Here is a 22,330-nt window from a genome sequence, read left to right as displayed (position 1 = left end):
GACGAGCACTCCCAGAGCATTAACTGACTCCATGGGCATCTTATCAATGTCCATGTGACAACACTTCAACAAAAGTTTTCCTTTCTAGAAAAGTTCCTGTATAAATTTAATGTAACAGTACTTTGGCTTTTATTTTCTGTACTTCTTCTTTCCCTTACTGGGATTCCTGAGATGTCTATCAGTTGCCTACGCTGGGCCCTCAGTTCCAGAGCTGTCAAATACCCATTAACTTCAAATGGATGGGACAGTGGAGAACTTCTTTGAGAGTTCAGACTCATGGTGTACGCCAGTAGGAGGATGCAGGGAACTGTTTCTTACCATTCGTGTAATATCTGGCTTATCATCCTGTGTGTTTCGCTTTTGTTGAGCTATGCGAGGTGTGGCTGGATTAGGTGCACAGAATTCAAGCTAAAATTGGGCTCACTCATTAAGATGTAAAATATCCTCCAGAGAAAATTAAAAAAATACTGGTGGGAGAGATTTTTTTTTTTTTTTTCATACATAGAACAAATATATAGCATCAATTCAACTATTCTTCAAATATTTTCCCCTTTTCAGGAAAACAATGAGAACAACTAAATTCAATTTATATACTGTAATAAACAAAATCTAAAAGGAAATAGTGATTTAAAATAAATAGAAATAATACTTATGAAAACAGTAGGTGATAAAAAGTTTGAATTGGTCATGTCATATTTAAAATATCAGATGATGTATAGGGAATGGCAATTAGTAGCTCCATTTCTAATAAAATCAATCATTACCAAAGAATATATTTTCAAAAGTCCGTATTTTCAAAAACCTTTAAGTATTGAGCTCTTACTCTAGCAACAACAAAAGTTGATTTACCTTGAAATAAAGGGAAGGTGTAAGAAGACTGGGAGTCTAGCTCTTCAAGCATAGTTAGCTAGTCCTGTTGTCAGATGTGCTTCAGAGTGACGGTGCCATGCCGTGGAGGATCCATTGGTCTTTGGTTAGGATGTCACCCGATGCAATGGGTCAAAAATCAACACAGCCCACATCGGGGTGATATGAATGAGCCATCACGTTTGATCAGGCCCACAACGCTATAAAAGGTCAGACTCAGCATCTTTCCCTTGCTACACGCTGGCAGCGCGGCAAGTAACTGACGTAGCGCTGCGCTGCACTGGGATGAAAGCTGGTCATGGACAACAGCTATATCAAATACAGGTTCAGATTAATAAAGCTGTGAAATATGTCTGTCATCTTTAGGCCTATAACATAGGCCCAGATGTTATTAGCCAGTTTTGCCTGAAAGAGACTCGCAACGGTACAAACTGATCCTCAGCAGTTGCTTGTGGTGGCATTTTGCCTTATGCTTCACTATTCCATTGCTCCTGATCTCAATCCACATGAGACTGCCACAGAAATAGTGCTCCAGTCCAAATCAGCACTTATTTTCATTCTCTTCGGCCTACTACACCTGTGAAAATTGACTCCAAAGAACAACTCCTTTCCTGCTCACAGATAATGACTCTATGAAGGCACAAGGCAAAGAGCAGATATGCTTCACAGGAAGGTCAGCTGGAGCTTTAGACCCCACTGGGGTAGCACCTTCTCTGGCTCACCTCTTCTCCAGATGACCTGGGGGCATCATGAGTCCAAACCTATATTTCTTCCCTTCAAACTTTCAGATTTCTTGATGACTAACATAAAGTGAGGGAAGGAGAAGTTTATCAGAAATTGTGTGGAAGCAGAGGAGTACCTTGGGAAATTAAACTGATCTCGTCTCACTGAAGACTACAGAACTGATACAAAAACTCAATTGACTGTGAGATCAGGTACTAAGTTAATATTCATCTTTTTGTACATAGGAACACTTTTTATGCAGTTCATGAAGTTTCACTGACGTAGCCTTCTTAAGCAACAGTTTTTCAGTAATATTCAGATCTTCACAAATAATTAGAAAAAGGATAGCTATTCAAAGTTATGAATGATAGAAATACTTGCTGTTCAAACTGGGACCCTCACTGGTCACCTACATCTATGAGAATATCCTCTAAAATACACCAGAGAATCTCAAGCTACCATTAAGTTTTCACTTTCATGAATAGCAAAGAGTCTTTGTTAGCAAGAATACCGCTATCAGAAAAGGTCAGAAGCTGGAATAGTAATGAGTTAATTTACATTCTAATGGACATACAGCTATTTATTTTGCTTGACTGCTACAGCTCCATGAATTGCTTATCAGTCAGAGATTTAAAATAATGTATGAAAGTAGAAAAAACCAACAAATTAAATATCCTCTCTTGATTAATCTGCATGTGAATCAGAGAATTTCTGGATCATAGCTAAAATAGTGCAGAGGTAAATGCAACATTATCAGTGACACTTTTTGGATAGTTAAACATACCTAAGTTGGGAAAAATAATAAAAATCTAAAACAATTTCTGGAAATTAGAAATATATTTTTGGAACAAGCAGTTTTTTATGTGGTCAACAAGAACAGATTATTTTCCACAGATGAATTTTGATATTAATCACTTTCACAATGTCTCATTGGGTGACAATTTAAACAAATATTTTTCTCTTTTCTGGCACCTATTATCAGAACAGTGGCACACTGCTACAGATTTATCTCCTGGCTGGTAGCAAACTGTGTTATCTGAAGGACAACCATGTCTTGTAATAGATAAAATGCTGTTACAGTACAATTTGGAACAGATTTTCCTGGGACAACTTGACCCGGGATAAAAAAAGACATCTTATGGAATGGAAGAAGACATTTGTCTCTTGCCTTTTATTACAGAAGCTCCTACTAAAAGTTCAAGTCATTGGGTCTATGTCCTGGTTTATGATTTGCAGCTACAAGTAGTACTGGATGAACCATTACTTTCCTCAGTGAGGTCTCTAATATATGCATTTTATGTGAATACTAACCCAACTACCAGAAGTCCGCATGCCCAGGTACTAACACACAGTGAATGGAGAAAGAGCTAAGAAGTTTGCTTACATGTTGTAAACTCTACCAACACCTTGAAAAGGTCAGGGTTATTTTTCTGTACATACAAGAAAAAGAACCTTTTCTTTGGCAGAAGGAAGATTTCCCTGAAGAATCTTCAGTTTTGCTCGTGTGTTCTCCAATCACTGATGCTAGTTCACGTGCCCAGGTGAGGGATTACACTCTCTACCTTACTGCTCTGACACTGCAAGAGTTAGTAATGCAAATAATGCACCGTCTTTTGCAAACTAATTGTCACACACAACTCTTCCTGAGCAGAGCAGACAAAGCAAGGTGAAAAGAGCGGTATATGTCACACACACTGAATCAGCAACGTAATTTAGAATAGAAACTGAGTCTTCAGGGTCCTGACAGCTCATGACTGTTGCTTCTAGAAGGGCCAGTGAGCGTTTCCATACACATAAAGACTTTGTATGCTTGCTAAGAACACGTCTGACAACTTAGCCTGACTTTACCGAAAGCTAATTTAAGCTTCAAAACTAACTTTTTAGGAATACTGCATCATATCTTCAGAGCTTTCTGACAGTCAGAAACTCTTAACTATGCCAGTGTTTGCTCTTTCCTGTGTTTAGAATTCACTCCCATTTAAGCTTTTACAGTTTCTAAGTACATTAGAGAAATCTCAGTTTACATTATGGCATGTCACTTTGATGAATATCGAGGCATGTTCCCAATATTTTCTGTTAAAATGCAGATGGAGCATAAGCTGTTTGTACGCAGTGTCCTAAAGTCCTTTTAATGAAAATATATTCAAAAAAGTCTTCAGCAAATGTGGGGGGGAAAATATTCAGTAATAAATGTTTTCATTTTCTTACATGTGAGCTTCATATTAGGGCACAGGTGAAAGGGGTCACCAGATATTTAGTATTGACATCTGTGCTACCAGTTTCTCCTCTTATAAATTTATTCATCCCATTCATGCATTCTCTCAGTTATCTGCTTCTTTAGATATCTGTTCCTGGACTCTCACATACTTTTCCTCCAGGATTTTTGTCTCTGTGTCCTCATCCCAGTTTGAAAACCAGCTAATCCTATCCCTGAAACAGTGATCAGAAGAATCCCTAATAAAAGAATAAAAACAGACAGATGTAGGGAAATGCCCTTGGTGTCCATGACTGTTTCTAAGTGGGAGACAGAAAACCAGCACACTGCAACTAGTGGTGAATCATGCAACTGAGGTAGGACAGTCACGAACTGAGTCTAGAAAGATTTCAGACAACAACACAGAGATGACGATCTCACAGTAAGCTGAAAAACTGTCTAGACTCTGATGTTCGTACTGAATAGATTTTCAGATGTCAGCTCAATTGTGTCACCATCTAGTGTCTTTTGGGTTGGAAGATGTATCCTCATGGCATTGCCAGCAGTGATGGAGGACCCATAGGTGGGAGGTGAGGTGGAATACCCAAGGGCATCTCGATTAGCATAGAATGCCAAAGTTTATGCTGTCTACTGAAGCTCCCATCACTTGTAATGGACACACAGACACTTGCACCAAACTTAGACACCTATATGCAAACATCTAAATTCCTGTGTCACAGTCTGTGGATTTGGAACTTTACACAGATTCACAACCATAGGTTTAATATCAAGGGTCTAGTATCACAGCTGCCATGCCTTCTGTTACACAGAAGTCCATGTTGGATTGGAAGATATGACACAGGATATACAGGAGATGTCAGAGCTTCAGTTTTCAACAGGGGCAATCTCAAATCTCCCACTGTGTCTGCCATTTCTTGATAACCTAGTGTATCTCAGATGGTCCTGGATGTCTGTTAGTGAGCTCAGAGCTCAGCCTGGAATTTCACTCCTATTGATTTTTTTGAGGTTTGAGAGCACTGGACAAAAGTTCATCATAAAGCAACAAATAAATTAAATTACAGAGACTGAGAGAGCCTGGTGGTTTCACCTGCCTGCCTTTCTGTCATTATTAAATTACACTGTAGTAACTTCAGAATTTTGTGTTTAATATGCACTAAGCAGTCAGTGTGGTTCTGAATTTTATTGATTTGCCTTTGAAATATCTTCTGTGACAATGGGAAGTGTCAGGAGCTCAGGCATGTTAATCATAATTGGCTCATTTTCATACCACATGGCAAAATGATAAATGCTTGATGGCAACATAATGAAAAGGTAATCATGCCATTTAGCCACGGTGGTGGAAACTGGAATAAGCAATAGCACGGTTATTTCATTCTTCAGATCCAGATATTATTCAAAATAATAATTTCCAATTTTCTGTTCTTTCACACCAGCTTGACAGACCAGTTCATTCCCGGTAATAAGGACTCAGATAGAAGAGAAAGGTTGACAAACACTGGGAGAAAAGACGAACAGTAGAAAAAAAACTTATCACAAGATTCAAGTTTTACATGGTTGAATCTTAGCTGTGAAGGTTTATTGTTTAGTGCAGGAAAGCAAAATATTTGTCAAGGGATGTTAGTGAGAGGTCAATGTCCAAGGAGTAACAAAACTGTGAAGAAAACAGTGAATTTCTAAACTCTCACTTCCGTGGTGGAACCTCTGGGTAATTCACTTTGCTCTGAACTGCTGAAGATTTGATACTGTCTACCCTGACACGTACCTAATAGAGACAAACCTTTGCTTTCCTGTCCAGCCAGTCAAGGGGCAAGTCTCAGTATTTGACTTACTTATCAAGAAGAACAAAGCTGAATTAGTAAAAGATTTGCAGCGATCTAAATTATAATGGTTAAATGACACGAAGTTCAGAAGATTTAGCATAAGACCATAGGAGCCTGAAAGAAAAAAATGATAGAGAAGTAATGATTGATGGATGTGATACTATTGCAGTAGAGAACACTAAAGAGTATGAAGCATGATAAATGGATCAAGATGACCTGGTTTGCAAGAAAAAGGTTGAGAAATGTCACCTTTTTCGGAATTCCTCAAGATTCAAAGATGAGAAATTAACATAAAAAAAGACTGAGTCCTTAAATCTAATGAGAGAGGAACAGTACTGATGTGAATTTTATAATGTTTAGATTTTGTGCTGGTCATGTGTAGTCCTGTGCGGTACTTTAAAAAGTTAATGAACAGAACACTAAAAAATGATGCTGATAAAGGATCCTGACAAGATAGTCGGGAAATGATAAGTATGAAATGAATGTATTACAAGGAGAAGCAAGAAAAACCATGAATAGGTATTTTTTTTTCCTGTGACAGTGCTCTGTCTCTCAGAGGAACATAAATTCATTTCAGACTGTTGAGTTTTAGACGACACGTCTAACATAATGGAAATAACCCCTCAATACTGAGAAAATTGGAACAGTACATAAACTTGACAGGTTAAACAGAGAAGATTATTATGCTGACAGTCGTGAAGCACCTTGTGGACCTCACAGCTGGCCTAAACTTAAAAGTTAGCATTTTAAGAAAGACTTGCTAGGGTACCTAGCATGTATGCCCCTCCTTTTTTAAAACCAGAATTTACTGTGTAAGAAAGCAAACAGTACAATTAATCAGTGATGGTCCTCAAATCAGACGTGATACAAATTTTTTCCTTGTAGTTCCCCCAAGAACAAGTAAATAAAAAGACACTAAAGGTAGATCGGTATCCTCTTTACCCAGTCACCATACAGTTTTGCTGGCTTATAAACACAATCAGCTAGGATAGGAAATTGTAGGGGATTATGCCCCTGGCTTTGTTTGTTTGATTTTAACTCTTATGAGCTAATTTTGAAAGTATAACTCAGGTCACAGGGATCAGCAACAAAAGGTCTACTTCAGGGGAAGGAAAAGGTTGATTTAAACTACAGCTTGTTTTCATTGGTGGATGGTGATTCACTAAAGCCATTTTTGTGAAAAGTAGCTGCCTTTTCAGAATACACAAAACATTTAATTGTTAAAAAAAATCAGCTCTTAGATGAATTTCTAGCTGAATTCTAGATAAAATACCTAGCAGCTATCTAATATTTAGCAGGACCACCTAATATCTAGCGAGCACTAAATATTAGATGCTCTTGATAACATGGAGCCTGAATTAATTTATCACATTATTAAAAGGCCTTTGTTTCTTATAACATAAGTAAGCTTTTTGATCTATCCGGCAATTGGCCATTGTAAACTAAATTGCTCACTTTCGCAGTGGGTGTTGTCTTTGGTGAAATTTTTTAAAAGGTCTGGGACTCAATCTTGCTGGGAGGTGTTTTAAGCTTAATAATATTTCATAGGCTAAAGGAAACTAATTACAATTCCATACTAGTTTCAACAAAATTATACATCCAGCTACTCAGAATTTAATAATTTAGAAATTATTGCTTCAATTTGAAAATATTAGCTAATATAAAACAGAAAGCAAGCAAAAATATCTTCAGATCCTCCATTGAACAGCTTTTCCATGAAGAATGTTCTGAAAGTTATGTAAGTGTTCTGCTATACAAAGAAATACCCTAAATGGGAGACATAATGAACATCTTTAATCTGGTAAAGATTATTTACTGTTAATGAAAACTAGAAAAAACAGTGTGCAAGTAGCTATCACATATTAATGAATAAAAGTGGGTACCTCTGTGCAAAAACGCAAGTAGTGAATTTTCATTCATCCCTTTCCTAGTATGGATGAGTTAGAAATGCATCTGAATTGCAACTTTTACACCAGCACTCTGCACTAAATGCATTTTGATTTAATGACACAAATACATATCTTGTTACACTGTAGTTCTTTATCTCTCAGACAACACAGGGGAGCAGAATAAAAAGCTTGGGAATACTTCAGAATTAATCGTCATGCTCAGATTAGTTTTAATTCTCCAGCCACAGAATTTCAGAAGCATTATTTTTTCTCTCTTCAATTTGTTCAATTTGCAACATTATTTTCCATAGGGAACTGGAAAAAAAAATCTTATTTATTGTATTACTCTCTAAATTGCCATTATTTATTTTTATATCCACTATTATTTAAGATTTGTGTATATTTCCAAATACAACCTTTGTAGTTGTAAATAGCAAAAGGGAAATTTTTAGAAAAGTAGCAGTAGTAAATTTCCATTTATGGCTCTTTTTCTGACTTCATCATTACAATGACGCATATTATCTTTGTGTTTTATCACCACAAATTGTAAAACCAGTGCAACGGTATTTTGCCCTTTTGTAAAAATCTCTGAAATCCCTAGAATTTCTCTGTAATTTTGTTTCTTTACTACTAGATCTTATTTAAACAGCCACAGAAATTATGTCAGAGTTGCTGCTCAGGAGGAGAAACATCTTCACTTCTTAGTTCCAGCATTCAAGTCCTTGATCTGCAATGTGCAGAATATGCCAGCCTGGGATGTTGATGAAGAAATTACTTTTTATTTTGTGGCAATGTAGCAAGTCGTGATTTGGTGTTTTATTCCTGCCTGAGATGGAATCACAGTTTCACCAAAGCTTTAAGTTAGATCAGCCTAGACTCCTCCTTGCAGACAGCTCCAAAGGCTCTCCAAACCAAACCAAACCCCAAATCACCAGGCCTTACTATTATAAAACTCAAATACATAACTTTTTTCAAATAATAAACTGTAAAATGATTAGCTGTAATATCGAAACAAAATGGTTTCTGAACAGCTTTCCCTGCTCACTATTTCCCTACATTACAGATTCTTGTTTCCAGTCTAATCAATGACTTGTTAAAACAAGCTCTGTATCATTCCTGCCAGCTCCCAGAAGATTTTAGTCCCATTCCCTCTGAGGTCTATGTGTCTTCTCCCTGCTGACTTCAGCTGGTTCCTGGATTAGACTCCAGATGTCCAGCTCTTTTTCCTGAGTCGCCTTCCACTTGCTCAGATCCCACAATTGTTGGAAATGTCTCTCTATGAGGAGGACACCAGGGAGGAGTGATCTGCTTTCACTGCACGAGGACCTGCCTGACCCTGGTACTTCTCAGAGGAAGGAAGGTCACATACACACTTGGAAGAAACGAAATAGGTTCTCTGAATCAGACTGCTATTCTGTCCTTGATACAAAGGATGGTTGTAGCTCTTTTAAGTAAACAGATTCTCATGTTAACCATAAATGTCTATCAAGAAATTTTATATCTAGCAGACTAATGTACCCAGAGTGTTGTAGGTCAGGGACTGTGCTTCCTCTTGCTGAAAAAAAAAAAAAAAAGGATAATCCTACAACATGAGTCCTTAGAAAACCAGTTCAATTCAGATACTTCTGAATCTGGGTATTAAGGAAACACCTTTCCATCTACCTTGCACATGGACAATTGAATCAACCATTACTTTTATTAATAAAGAATTGTGTGCTGTCTACAACTACGTGAAAGGAGGTTGTAGCATGGATAGGGGCGGTCTTGGTACTTGGTCCCAAGTACCAAGAGACAGGACTAGGGGAAAAGGCCTCAAGTTGTGCCAAGGGAGGTTTAGATTGGATATTAGGATATTAGATATTAGGAAAAAAATCTTCATGGAAGGGGTTGTCAGGCATTGGAACAGGCTGCCCAGGGCAGTGGTGGAGTCACCGTCCCTGGAGGTGTTTAAAAGGCATTTAGACAAGGTTCTTAGGGATATGGTTTAGTGCCGGAGTTAGGTTATGGTTGGACTTGATGATCCTGAGGGTCTCTTCCAACTCAAATGATTCTATGATTCTAAAATCCTAGAGAAATGCCATATTTCAGGTCATTACTAACAGTAACAGAACTTTAGTTAGATAAGACTCCCACAAGAGTCTTGATCTTTGCATCGTGTATGGAAGTGTCATGCAATAACTTTGAAGTAAATGTGGAAAATGAGAAAAAGGATGGAAAAACAAATACTAATTTAAGAAGCAGGAAAAACGATCTGGAACAGGATCTCATTGATTTTGTTAACATTAATAATAAATGCAATAAAATAGTTTACTGATGATATCTTACTGAGAAAAAATAAATAAACAATGTTTTATTTTAAGAAATTGTGCTGAATTTTCCTTTTTTATGGTGATGTTATGCTCAGTTGATTATTTGTAATGATTCAAAAGCACTTTGGCAAATTTGGACTGCAATCTTTTCTCTCCGTTTCAGGAATTAATTTACAATGACTGCATAAAAATTCTCCCTGTTTGCTGATGCTTAATTTATGAAGTATTCTAAATTGCTCTTTATCAGCCATGTGTCATCTGTCCAATGACATGGACCAATCTCTCTGCCTTTTACAAACTTTATCAGTATTGATTTTGTTTTCTACAGGATCTTCATAAAAATACAATATATAGGCAAAAGCCAAGAACTTGTTCTAGGGGAAGCTCATTAAAAATATATTCCCTCACTAATTTCCTACTTATAATTATGTTAAAAGATCAATCAGTTAACTAATTTTTCAATTCAATGTCAGCCAGACTAATTTTACTTCTCTCCATTTTTAAATAGAGAGGGGTTGTTACATGTAAAGCCTTACAAAATTCCATTATGTAAAAACAACTAAAATTTATAATCAAACTTGTAATATTAATAAAGATATTAATATGTATTTAATCAGAACTAATCTATTTTCTGCAAACCCACATTAATAACTTCCCTTGTTATAAAGAAACCCAGATTACTTTCTACAGTAGCATAAATGGGATTCCAGATTTAGCTATAGTGCATAAGGCAGATTCCAACTTTGGTGATAATATACTTTTTTTTTTTTTAATACTTTCAGTTCTATGCTTGCCTCTGGTGTGTGTGCAGGACTCATGGTATGCACCCTTGTCTGGCTGGTATGATAAACTATGGTCCTTGGCCAGACTCCACTGCAATAAGTGGAGCGTGATGCGCAAACTCAGAGAATAAGCTGCTTAAGCAACGACTGAAAAAAATGACATAACCCATCCTCTTCAGGTACTTATTTTACACTACTAACTGCAGGGGGGACTATTTTGACTAGTGTAGACTACAAATCTAACTTTTTTACAGTTAAGTTGGGATTCATCTAACCAAAAGTGAGTAGAAATTTAAATATGAAACTTTGGTGGGTGAGTTTTTAAAAACTGTAACAATCAACAGGGAAGAATAGGCTCTTTTGGAATACTATTCATTTTAGCTACTCCAGATGTTCACAGTAGCTGAGATGTGCCGGTTTTCTTCACCAGACAGGGATCCCTGCTTGCTGCCCAGCTCAAGTGAGGAAGGATGCCCTGTAGTTCTACACAGGATCCCTGATAACAACATCTGAGCTGAACGTGTCTGTATGCATTGCAGGGCAAGCCTGGGAAGACAGGCTGAAGTACATAGCATGTAAAACAGTTCCAGCCACTTTGCCTTTAAGGCCCTATAAAAATGTACATTGACAATTAATTATCATGACTATTTAAAAAGGGCCATTTTGACTGAAACTGTATATAGTTGCTTCTTCTTTTAGTACAATGCATACTAATGTGCTTTTAGTAGGATAAAGAGCTTGATAAAGTTGGAAGTCTGGTATACAATGAACAAGTTACAAGATAAACCTCTTCCTTAATTAAGATTAACCTTAGTAGAAATAATCATTACAGTTGATGTTCATGTAGTGAACGTTAGCTGGCTCAGATTATCTAGCTGTTCCTATTTTAGAGCCAACCTCACAAGCCATTGAGATCTCTAAGGAATATTATATAATAATTTAAAAAATGAACACTGTGTGATTTTTCATTTATAGTGTGAGAATAATTTGCTCTGTATGTAATGTCAATGAACACATCTGGCACACTAGAAACAAAAAGTATATCTTCATTCTTTCTGTCTGCATCAATTTCTAAAGAACTTTTGTATATAAAGTCATATCTATATGTGTTATATAAAATATATATATACAAGATTAAATAACTTCTCTTTCTCTCTGAGAAGTATTGTGAAAAAGTTGAAAATTATCCAGATGGTGATTTATTACATTCAGTCAGAGACCCTCTCTTTTAGCAGCTTGGGCCCCCAAACATGAGAAAGATGGAGAACCATAGAATAATAGAAGTGTTTAGATTGGAAGGGAGAGTTGGAATTCATCTAGTCCAATCCCCTGCTCAAAGCTAAGCTAAGTTCAAAGACTGAGCTGACATCCAAGAATGACAGCTTCTCTGAATTGCTGAAATGAAGGAAAATGGAGCCAGAATGACAAGCAGCAAACATACAGACTGAGTAAAAACTGGAAAAAGCTAGTGAAAAAGGGTAGAAATTGGATGGAGATGACTGATTTTGGTTTTATCACTACTTCACAGATACGATGATGTTTATACTACTATAGGCAGACACTGCTTGGCCCCAGATGCCTAAGATAATAATGCTTACTGAGAACAAGTATTTGAAAATGCAGAAACTATTTCACATGAACAGAAAAAAAAGATCTTGGCTTTGTATTGACAAATATGTTTAGTTAAGCTATTAAAATATATGTAGATCATACTATGTTATTTCCCATAATCAACAAAGTTTGTCTATGATGCTGACTAATCCCTGAAGTATTACTTAATGATTTTTAAAAAATCTTTAAGGAAAAGCATACTATTATTATTGCTATCATCATCATCATTTAAAATATTTTAAAGTATTTTAAAATATTAGCAAGCTTTCTGCTGGGGAAAAAACCAACTCATGGAAATGGAAATTAATTGATGAAATGAATTTAGAGATCATTAAACTATTTTCTCATTCAGAGGTTTTGAGTCTGTACTTTTATTCATGCACATGCTGTCTTTTTCTAATTATCACAGGATCTTTAGAAGTTCTCTATCTAGAACACATGAAATCCAATAAAAATGCTTACAACAGAGAAAAAAATATTCTGAAAAGTCCATCAAATACAACTTGCACCTAACTGAATTATATACTAAAAATAAGGTGACGCTAGGAATGTGTGCACAAAAAGCTTGGCTCATGGTAATAAAAAAGATGAAAAAAATAAAAGTCAAAGTTTTTCTCATTTACCAAACACGAAAACGGCATGGTATGTTTCTTATACACTGAAATACTGTTCCAAGTTATGACAAATCTGGCTTTGGAAAGAAATCGATTTCTTTTTGAAATCTGCTTTGACACACTTGGGAGTCAGCTTTCAGAGTTTGTGCCTGACAGCTTTGGCTTCCGTGTCCTTTTTTATACTGTATTCTGAAGGTGACACGCAAAGATGTATGTATCCTGGTGTTGGTTTTGATTGTGTTTGAATTATGAGTCACCCAAAGGCTTTCTGGGAAGGGCAGTGTTGTATTTAATAAATGCACGCTCTTGGTTTATAAAAAATTTAAAAGTTGAGCGTTACTCACAGAGGGTAAGTGTAGCCATTGCAAAGCCTTCCTTCCCTTTTTAAGAATGTGAAATAAAATTGCTTAAGGAATTGTACAGGTGTAAATACTTCATCTAGAAGCCTAATTTAGTTTCTGCATTTTTAATTGACAGGCAAACTGTAGAAGCCAAGAGAGTTTTGTGGCTGTTGAAAGTGGTTTGGGAAGTGCTTGAAAATCACACCTTCCCATCTCCCCAGTGCTGTATCTCATGTCTGTAGCACAATAGATAATGTACTCACTTGTTTAATAGTGTATTAGCTTACTTTATTACTATAAAATATTGCACTATATTACAAATCACCACATCACAATGTCTACACAATGTACTTTGACAACAGATTTGGAAACCCAACAAATGTTGTTTAATAGGACATTACATTATACTGAACCAACAGAAACATTGTTCAACACATTCAGACTAAACTTAAGACATGCCTCAGTACACAAGCACAGTTTATATGGTACTGTTTTAGAGTCCAGCTCTGTAGTTCTCCTTCCTTAGGCTGAGATCTCCCAAATCTCCTCTGAGGAAAGCTAGGCTCACCCAGAGTAGGCTCACCCAGAGGCTACACTATGGGCAATTAGGAAAACAAAAAAGAGTTTCTTCATGCAGTGGGTTCTCCCATGTACTACACTTGGGAGGTATTTGGCTTCAAATGGTGCCATTTTTTCGCTGAGATACACAGTCCAAAATAATCTGGTTCATTTTCTGATAATACTGCTTGCAATAACAGAGGAGAAACCTCTCTGGTCTGGCCAGATTCCAGTTTTGGCAAGCCAAAAGGTCTGTTTTCTCAAATAAACTGTTGTTCAACTAGTATGAATTCATTCTCTAATATCAGTAAGACTGAAATGAGTCTGCAACACTGCCAGTAGAGCTCCTGGGTTCTCGCAGTGACATGGGCTGCAGCTGCCAGACACAAATGTGCCCTGGACTCCTGAGCAGAGACAAGTGGTTGCCTGTCCCACAGGCAGAGTTCCTGCAGCTCTCACAAAGCCTACGTGTGTGGCAAGTCTCTGCGTAGACCTAATAATGATAATGTCTGACTGCTTAATGTATGTACCCTCACCTTGGGCAGAAGAATTTAATGGCAAAATAGCCATTGGAGCAATGGTAGTTACCTCTTCATGCCATGCAATGATGAGAATCTGTGTGTACACACTTGTATTTCTTTTTGCTAAAAGGTCTTCTACAGCGATCTGTTTCTCCAGTGTGCAAACTAGCTCCTCTTAATGTCAACAAGAGTTAGGTACGCACATCACTAGGGGAAGTGTCCTCATAAGTTTTAATAGAAGCACTGTTCAAATTTAATACAGACCATATAAGCCTACATTAGAAAACGGTTGCACCAATAGTAAAAGTACTTTCAAAACAAAATGCTTGCTAATAGTCATTAAAAACCTTCTATGCAATACACATAAAAAAGATTTATCTAATGCTTTGCAAAATTATCCACAAATGTACCACACAGCACACAAACATTAATAAGAAAGAAGCAGCAAAACCGTAACACTACCACTTTGCAATGCAATGCAATTAATACTACTTCCATTAATACAGTGTGATAGCTACTAACTATTATTGATGTCTATTTTTTCAGGAATCCATATTCATTAAGGAGGTCTATGGTTTCCTTTCCTTTTATTCAGAAATATGGAAGCAATTGCACACTGTTTCACTGCTAATCAGAGCCATACAAGAAAAGATATGAAAGTCTCATTAGTGTGAATTTTCAGATAACCGGTCTCCTGCCATGACTCCCTCTGTTCAAATTTGTTATTTCCTGCACTACTGAGAGGTTATGATTTCTCTTACTAACAAGATTTAGATTGAATCCCTTCATAAATTGGCTACATATGCAACTTATTTTTAGTTTACCTGCTATAACATGTAAAATATTTATTAAAATAGATTTTATACCAGATGATTACAAGATGCTTAAAAAATATTTCAAGTTGATCCAAAGTATAAAATAGTCTCAATGTGTGGGACGAAAAGGATGTAAATAATTTGAAAGTTACTACAGATCTAACAGCTAAAAATATTAGCTCCATGAGGTTAGACACACTTTGTAAAAATGAATCTGTAAAGCCATGCTTCCAGGAGTTATGTTAATATAACAGCACTATTTCTTGCATGGTAACAGTATTTTCTAAAAGTCTTTCAGAGATTTTATTTCTGGAATTAACATAGGAAAGACAACCGCCCCTCCCACAAGGCTGTAATGGAACTATCTGGCACAAGTTAATGATTTCTATGTAGGGAAGGCAGGCAGGGACAAGTGGCCAAGGCTGGGGGTGGGGAAAGGGCAACATGACGTCTAACAGCAAACTCAACGAAGTGGACAATATACCATGACTCACAATATTTTTGATGGTTAAATACTTCTGGCATTACTAGCTAAGAACAGCAACAAAAATGGGAAAAAAAATGAAACAACTCAAAAGCCAGCATGAGAAGGATATGTTTACAGAGAACTCATGCTGAGGAAACTGTTGAATTCATGATATCATATAAAAGCTCATAATTTTGAGATGGAAAGGAAAAAGGTCAGCTATGAACCTTTGTTTTTCCATCAGTTTGAAAGCAGATAGACCCAGAAACAACAAAGCACTTCACAGAGGGACGGCAAGGCAAAATGGTGTGGTAAATCAGAAAGAGAAAATAGAAAGAGGATGTTTTAGCAGCATGTTGGACACAAGAAGTTTATGTCATTGACTAGGGTTCAATGGTTCACATGGTTCACTTCAAATGGGTCAGTGGTTCACTACTAGGTTCATGTGCACATTCCCTTTTTGGGTTTAATGTCCCTTAGACTCACAAACAAGAGATATATGTGTCATTTAAAAATACAGCAGGGTTAAAAATGCAGATGTTGCCAAATGGATCTAAGTTCCTCTCAACATCAGAATACTGTAAAGAATGAGGGAAAAGGGATCAGGCGCAAATGTACAGTTGGAGTAACGGTCTGGAAAGGAGAAAGTACAGCAGGAAGCAGGAAAGCTGTCAGACCTTGTATCTCCTGATATCTCTTGTCAGAGACAACAGAAAGAAGCACACATTTGTGAACAAAGTAAGCATGAATAGACTGCTATTACTTCACAGTACCCACAAGAAGCAATTAAACCAAGACTGGGTCCTTTTAGGAAATGACTGGAAGGAAAAAAATCACCAATGACTCAGGGATGTAAAAGAGTAGAGAGAGTACAATGACAGAAAACCTCCATAAATCCCAAATCAAAAACCTACACCATTCTCCTAACAATTTTATTTCTTCAAACCCTCAGCACTGTTGACTAGAAAGTCAAAAGTCCTGAACTGGGGATAAGCAAGCCACGAGATGCAGGGTCTCCAGTTTGCACCAGGTACTATCTTAATATTTTGAATGAAGAACTTCAGAAGCAGAGTCAAAGCTCTAGAGACCTCAGTGGTGGGCTGAGGCCGTGGAACCTGGAGATCAGAACTGCCTGGGCCAGACTTGTGTTAGCACGGTGATAGCGCTGCCTGCAGCTTTACCTTGTGCAGCTTTCCCAAGAGAGAGGACAACTTGGAGAAAAAGAAGTATGAGCTTTCCTGACCAGAAGAACTGAAAGACATCTTATAAGACATCTTATAGCAAGCCTGGACAAAAAAAATAAAAGAAAAAAAAAATCTGAGATCAGTTCATGGAATGGGTACCGAGGATGTAGCTTTCCTTCCATTTAAGTCTGCTTATTTTGAGGGGCTAGGCTGATTCACTAGAATATGCAGACATGTTTTTTGTGAAATTTCTGGCTGTTTTGGAAATTGCTGGTGCTCTGTGTGAAGTATTGGTATCTGTTCGCAGTCTTAAGGAATTATAAACTTCTACTGGGTTTTATGTAAAATCTGAGCAAGATACTTCACCATCCTTTTATGCTAACGGTTTACATCTACACAGTTAAATTCTCTGCCTTAATCTCGACTGTTTGAGCATTCCATGTGGCCCACACTCTCTCCCATATTGTGTCGGAGTGAAACTGGCTGCTGGCTTATTCCAGTCACATGCCAGGACTGGGCTAACAATTAACCAGTATGGACAATGCATCAGTTTTCTGGCTCCATTTCATACCAAGTGTCCCTGAGCCTGCTTGGATTCCACCAATATAAAATAGCCACCTGAGGTAAGAACTTTGTCAGGCTCTCTCCCACTTTTTGCATTTAGCTTTAATGTTTCACTCACAGCACTTGTTTAGGGGCCATCATAGCTTCATGAATCAATCCTAAGTTGTCTTCAGTTTTCCTTAACAACAGTGTTTCAGATGGATCTAAATTTGAATGTGTCAGTTCTTTTTTAGACAGGAATACTTCTGGGGCTGGGCTGCTGTCTATAGGTTCATATATTTCAAAGGTATTTTCCAAAAGAGATGGCATGTGTCAGATACTTGGATAATTCTTTTAGTAGAACATGCCAAAGCCAATTTTGATGTCCTAATTAGCTAATATTTTGATCTACACAAATTGGGTACACACTGATTCAATCAGTTAGCGCTGTTTTTCAGTAGCTCTGGACTAATGAAGAATTTCTCCTCTATCCACATTCAGAAAGACTGATTTTTGAGAGCTCTTCCACACTATTTCAGCAGTCTATACTCAATGCAGGCTGTTGCAGAAGCTGGGGATGAAGTGTGAAGGCTGAAGCAAAGCTGGAAAGGGGTAAATCTGGGTAACACACACTTTCATATCTTTTTATTAATTTTTTTCCTATTCATTTTTCCTTTTTTTTTTCTTTTTTCTTTTTTCTTTTTTTTCTTCTTTTTTTTTTCCCAGTATGTATATTCTGTCAGCTTATAGTAATCGATGGAAACTATATGGCTGGTCAGCAAAAACAGATGCAAAGAAATCAAACTAAGGAGTGCATCTGTGTTTAGCAAAGACCTTGACTAACAAACAGAAAGTTTGCAAGATCTCAAGCCATAGAGTATCAAAGTTGCCACCAAAACAAATGTTGCTCAGTATTTTCTTAGATATACAATTATATTATTTCCATGTTTTTTTTTTTTTAAGAAGAAATGTTAAAATTAGTACTTCCTCCATTTGGATTGTACCTCATGACAAGTCTCTGCTGTTGTTTCAGATGGGCTTTTCAGTGGCCTCTTCAAATTTGAGTACTGCTATTCCCTCCACCTTTTTGAAATGTGCAGAACTTTCTTTCCAATTCATATTCTGGCTGTTGATCTCCTAAGCTTGAGGGACAATGGCTTTTTAAATGCTGCAGCATGCATACTATATGCATATGAGAGAGTGTTCTTTCCTGTTTAAGATGCTTTTTAGCTACAGTGAGAATATATCTCAGCCAATGCTGATTTTTTCTTGTATGCAATGTAGATAAGATTGCTGGATGAAAGAGAGGAAATTTAGTCATTTACAAAAACGGATTTGCCACAGTGAACTATGCAGTCAGGCCATATTCATATCAGAGACAGAATAAATTACAAGGCAAAACACAACCTTATGCAAAACATAGCCTTTGTCTTCCAAAGACAGGAAAAGTACTTTGATCTTAATCTTAAAAATGAGATGCTAAAGACAGGATGCATAGGGTAGTGATGGAAAAGGATGGTATTATTCAATAAACATCAAATATAATAAAATAAAAATTGGATCCATGAGTAAGGAGAAAGTCTGCCTTGCTTCACCAGTGTCACAGATTAAATATTTTAGAATCATAGCAGGTTTCTCTAAGTACTAGAATTTTGTTTTGTATTCAGATTATCTCATATAACCAAATCTCATAATTTGTTTCTTATGCATATCATGTGGGATAGACCCATACATCTGAACCAGTCATCCTGAATTCTCTTTATAGTCAGTCAAGCAGCATATGTACTTTCAGGGTATACCTGACTTATTTGAAACATCTACCTTGGAATTACATTAATTGCACCCTAGAAAGGCCTATTTCTGCCCAGGGACTATAAAAGGAGACAAGATGACTAGTACAGATAAAATTACCTGCATTATAGATGTATATTTGGTCACATGGATTCCCTTTTCCTATAAATTTATGAAAATAATCAAGGTTGTCACCTTAAAACAGTCTTCATATTGCTGCTAAGCTATGAATTAACCATCTCAGATAGAGCAGGTTTGTCTCATACACTGAATTTTTTCACTTATTTTGAATAATCAAACAAATGAGCCTTTTCTTTAATTTCACAACCTAACAAACTTCCATTAAGGTATATTTCTTATTTCTGATGTACAGAATTTTCTGATAGTAAACTTTCATTTGTTCTGTATCATCCCATTAAGCTTAATCACTCTGTAGTACTTCCAAACAGTTGCTTAAGTCTTAGTCATTGTTTTACCATGAACAAAACATATTTTTGTTCCCTTCTCTGCATTCTCTAAAGTGACCAAACACCCTCTTCCCCAGCAACAGAGGGATAAGACTCAGGAACACATCACTGCATTTGGACCTAGTATTTTGTGTCAGCTGAGCTAGGGTAACTACATGGACCCCCCATGCTTGTCCTGACAAAATTCAAGAAGGTGTAAATTTATACTGCTTTTATTGAGGGTTGAGTTTAGTGTAGTGCAGTATCTCCTGTCTCCACGTGCAGAAAATAACCACGGCTTGGTTAATGTATCAGAACTTGTTGAATCATCATGTTGATCAACATGTTTTGATCATGAATCGATGCTCTAAGAAGAAATTTTCATGAGAGGAGTTTTACTCATGAGCTTGAGTATGTTGCTGCTTCAGTTTTTTTTTTTTTTGCTACTGCCCTGCACTGATTGCAGAAATATCTATTTTCCTGTCTATTGTCACTCAGGCTTGTTCAGCACACTGGATTTCACACTTCACTTCTCTCTGGAGATTGGTGTTCTGAATTGTTTTCCTCTAGAGGAGGATTAGTTTGCATTTTTCAAAATAAAATTCCACAATTTGGGGTTACATTAACTCCTCTAATCCCCTTTACACTCTTCTTTTTTGCTACATGATTTTTCCTAATTTGTCAGCATCTTCAGAAAAAAACGTTGCATACTCCATTGTTCCAGATGCTTAATGGATGTTGCATAAAACCAGATTTAATACCAACTAATATAGGACCTCTGGAAAAATTAACTTTCTCCAAGTTCATATACTATAGTGACACCAATTAGACTTGACTTATCACTCTTAATTAGGTTTCATTCCAAATAAATGTCAGATTCTGTCTCTTACAAATGATTCTTTTAAATATAGATATGAAAAAATACTTTATTGACTATGTGAATCTGCAGATAAACACCTTGTGTTTATTATTTCTGCAATTTGATAAAATGTTACTGTGTTCTAAGGCTTTGTAGGTTTTCTTATAACAAATGTGGCATACACAAATACTAAAGGTTCATTTTCCAACCTCTGCTCTTCAGAAGGAAAGTAATTAGTAATTTTGTATAGAATCCTTTTTTTTTTTTCTTTTGAAGCACCAAGTAATGTACATTCAGTGACATATGAATGCCTTTAGAGGAATGAAGATCTTTAATTAAGGATATTCAATCATTATTCACTTCAGGTAAAAATAAATTGTGATGGATGCTTATTTCAAAACATTGAAGAAAAGTTGTTTGGCTAAAATATTAAAAGCTATTAAATTACTTATCACTGTCAAGGTATTGGGACTTCTTCAGTTGTTACTGCTTTCCTACAGGCAAGTCTTGACTCCCCTTCCGGTGGTGTATATTCAAGCTTACTGTGCCAGGCTGGTCAGAAAAGACAAGTTGCTAGAAGCTATTTTTTCAAAACAGAGAAACATGTACTATGGATCTTTGTTGTCAAGAAACAAGCAAAACAACCGTTGTACAATACTTTTACAGTGAAGGAAATGGAGGCAAAATGGCTTATCAAAACCACTAACCTTGTAAAGGGATAATAGATTGTTCTGATTTTGATCTACTTTAATGAGTCAATATACACATTCATATCTAAAGCTTGCAGCACTACTTTGAGACTACATAAATTTGCTGCAGACACCATGCAAGGCCTAGAACTGCTTTAGTTTTATCCTTACAGAAGTGGGACCATTGACACTCAAAACACAAAAAGAAATGTACAATAAATTGTTAGATTTTGCCTAGGATACTTAATTGCAGATACACTTTTTCAGAACCGATGGTTTTACCTCCTGGAACATGGAAATCAATTTCCAATCTAGCACAAAAGGATGTAGTGAGTATATGTATGTCTTATGGTTTAGAACCTTTTACACACATTTTCGTAATTGTACAGACTTTCCAAACTTACCTCCTCTATGGATAATCAAAGAAGTTTCACTTCCAACAGGACATTCTTTAAGTATATCCACTACTTCTGCATGGCTCAGGTTCTGTACATTCTGCTGGTTGATCTCAACAATGAGGTCACCTTCACACAAACCAGGACATCCCTGAATGTCTAGAATTTGCTTCACCCTCTGTCCTGTAGGACTGTCTGCTATAGTGAAGCCAAAGCCCTGGGCCCCTTTCACAATGGTTAAGGTCATGAGTTCAGCTTGGGTGGCCCCAGAAGAAGCCATTGATACATTATCATCATGGGCAGGTGGTGGGAATGTGCTATCAAGCTGACTATCTGCTGGAATGGAGTGCAAGGAGTGTGGTGGTCGATCTGTTACGTCTGGAACAGACTGAGAAGTCCTAGAAATGTATTCCAAATAAGTTTCATAGTTATGTCTTCCATTTACCACTACCGGAGGCCTCTCCATTACTGCAAGGGGTGGCACCATGCTGTTGGCAGGATCTTCAGGATCAAAGGGCAAAGGGTATCCACGACATAGCACCAAGTTGACACTCTGACCAATAGGAACAGACTGGAAGAGTTTGACTACATCTGCGTGAGTATGTCCAAGGACACAAACTTCATTAATATAGACAATGACATCACCTAGAAAGAGAAGAAAAAATAGTGTCAACATGAGACGGCTTCAGCTACTATATATGCAGTGCAATTTTTTTTTATTAGATAGAACTGTACTGAAAAAAATAAATTAAATTAACATGCCAACTCAAATAGTGGAGACAAAAAATTAAAGTTTGTCTTCCAGTAAATGCAATACAAATAGGCAATAACAGTACTTTTTCTTTTCTGGGGAAACTCACAAATGGAGAATAAAGCTGGATCTAGACATATA

General features: G+C 36.8%; 1 protein-coding gene across 5 annotated transcripts in view; it reads right to left on the bottom strand.

The window, feature by feature from the left end:
• Positions 1-22,330, bottom strand: part of MAGI2 (membrane associated guanylate kinase, WW and PDZ domain containing 2) — a 741,411-nt gene that overhangs the window by 96,417 nt on the left and 622,664 nt on the right. For all 5 annotated transcript variants that reach the window (XM_082044483.1, XM_082044484.1, XM_082044485.1 and 2 more), the window contains exon 10: positions 21,448-22,083. In XM_082044483.1, coding sequence (XP_081900609.1) covers positions 21,448-22,083 — 636 coding nt within the window. The remainder of the gene's footprint in view (positions 1-21,447; positions 22,084-22,330) is intronic.

This window comes from Streptopelia decaocto (assembly GCF_964273445.1).
Source record: "Streptopelia decaocto genome assembly, chromosome: 1".
Lineage (NCBI taxonomy): Eukaryota > Metazoa > Chordata > Aves > Columbiformes > Columbidae > Streptopelia > Streptopelia decaocto.
Note: the sequence above shows the minus strand (reverse complement) of the source record. Positions and strands in the feature narration are given on the sequence as shown.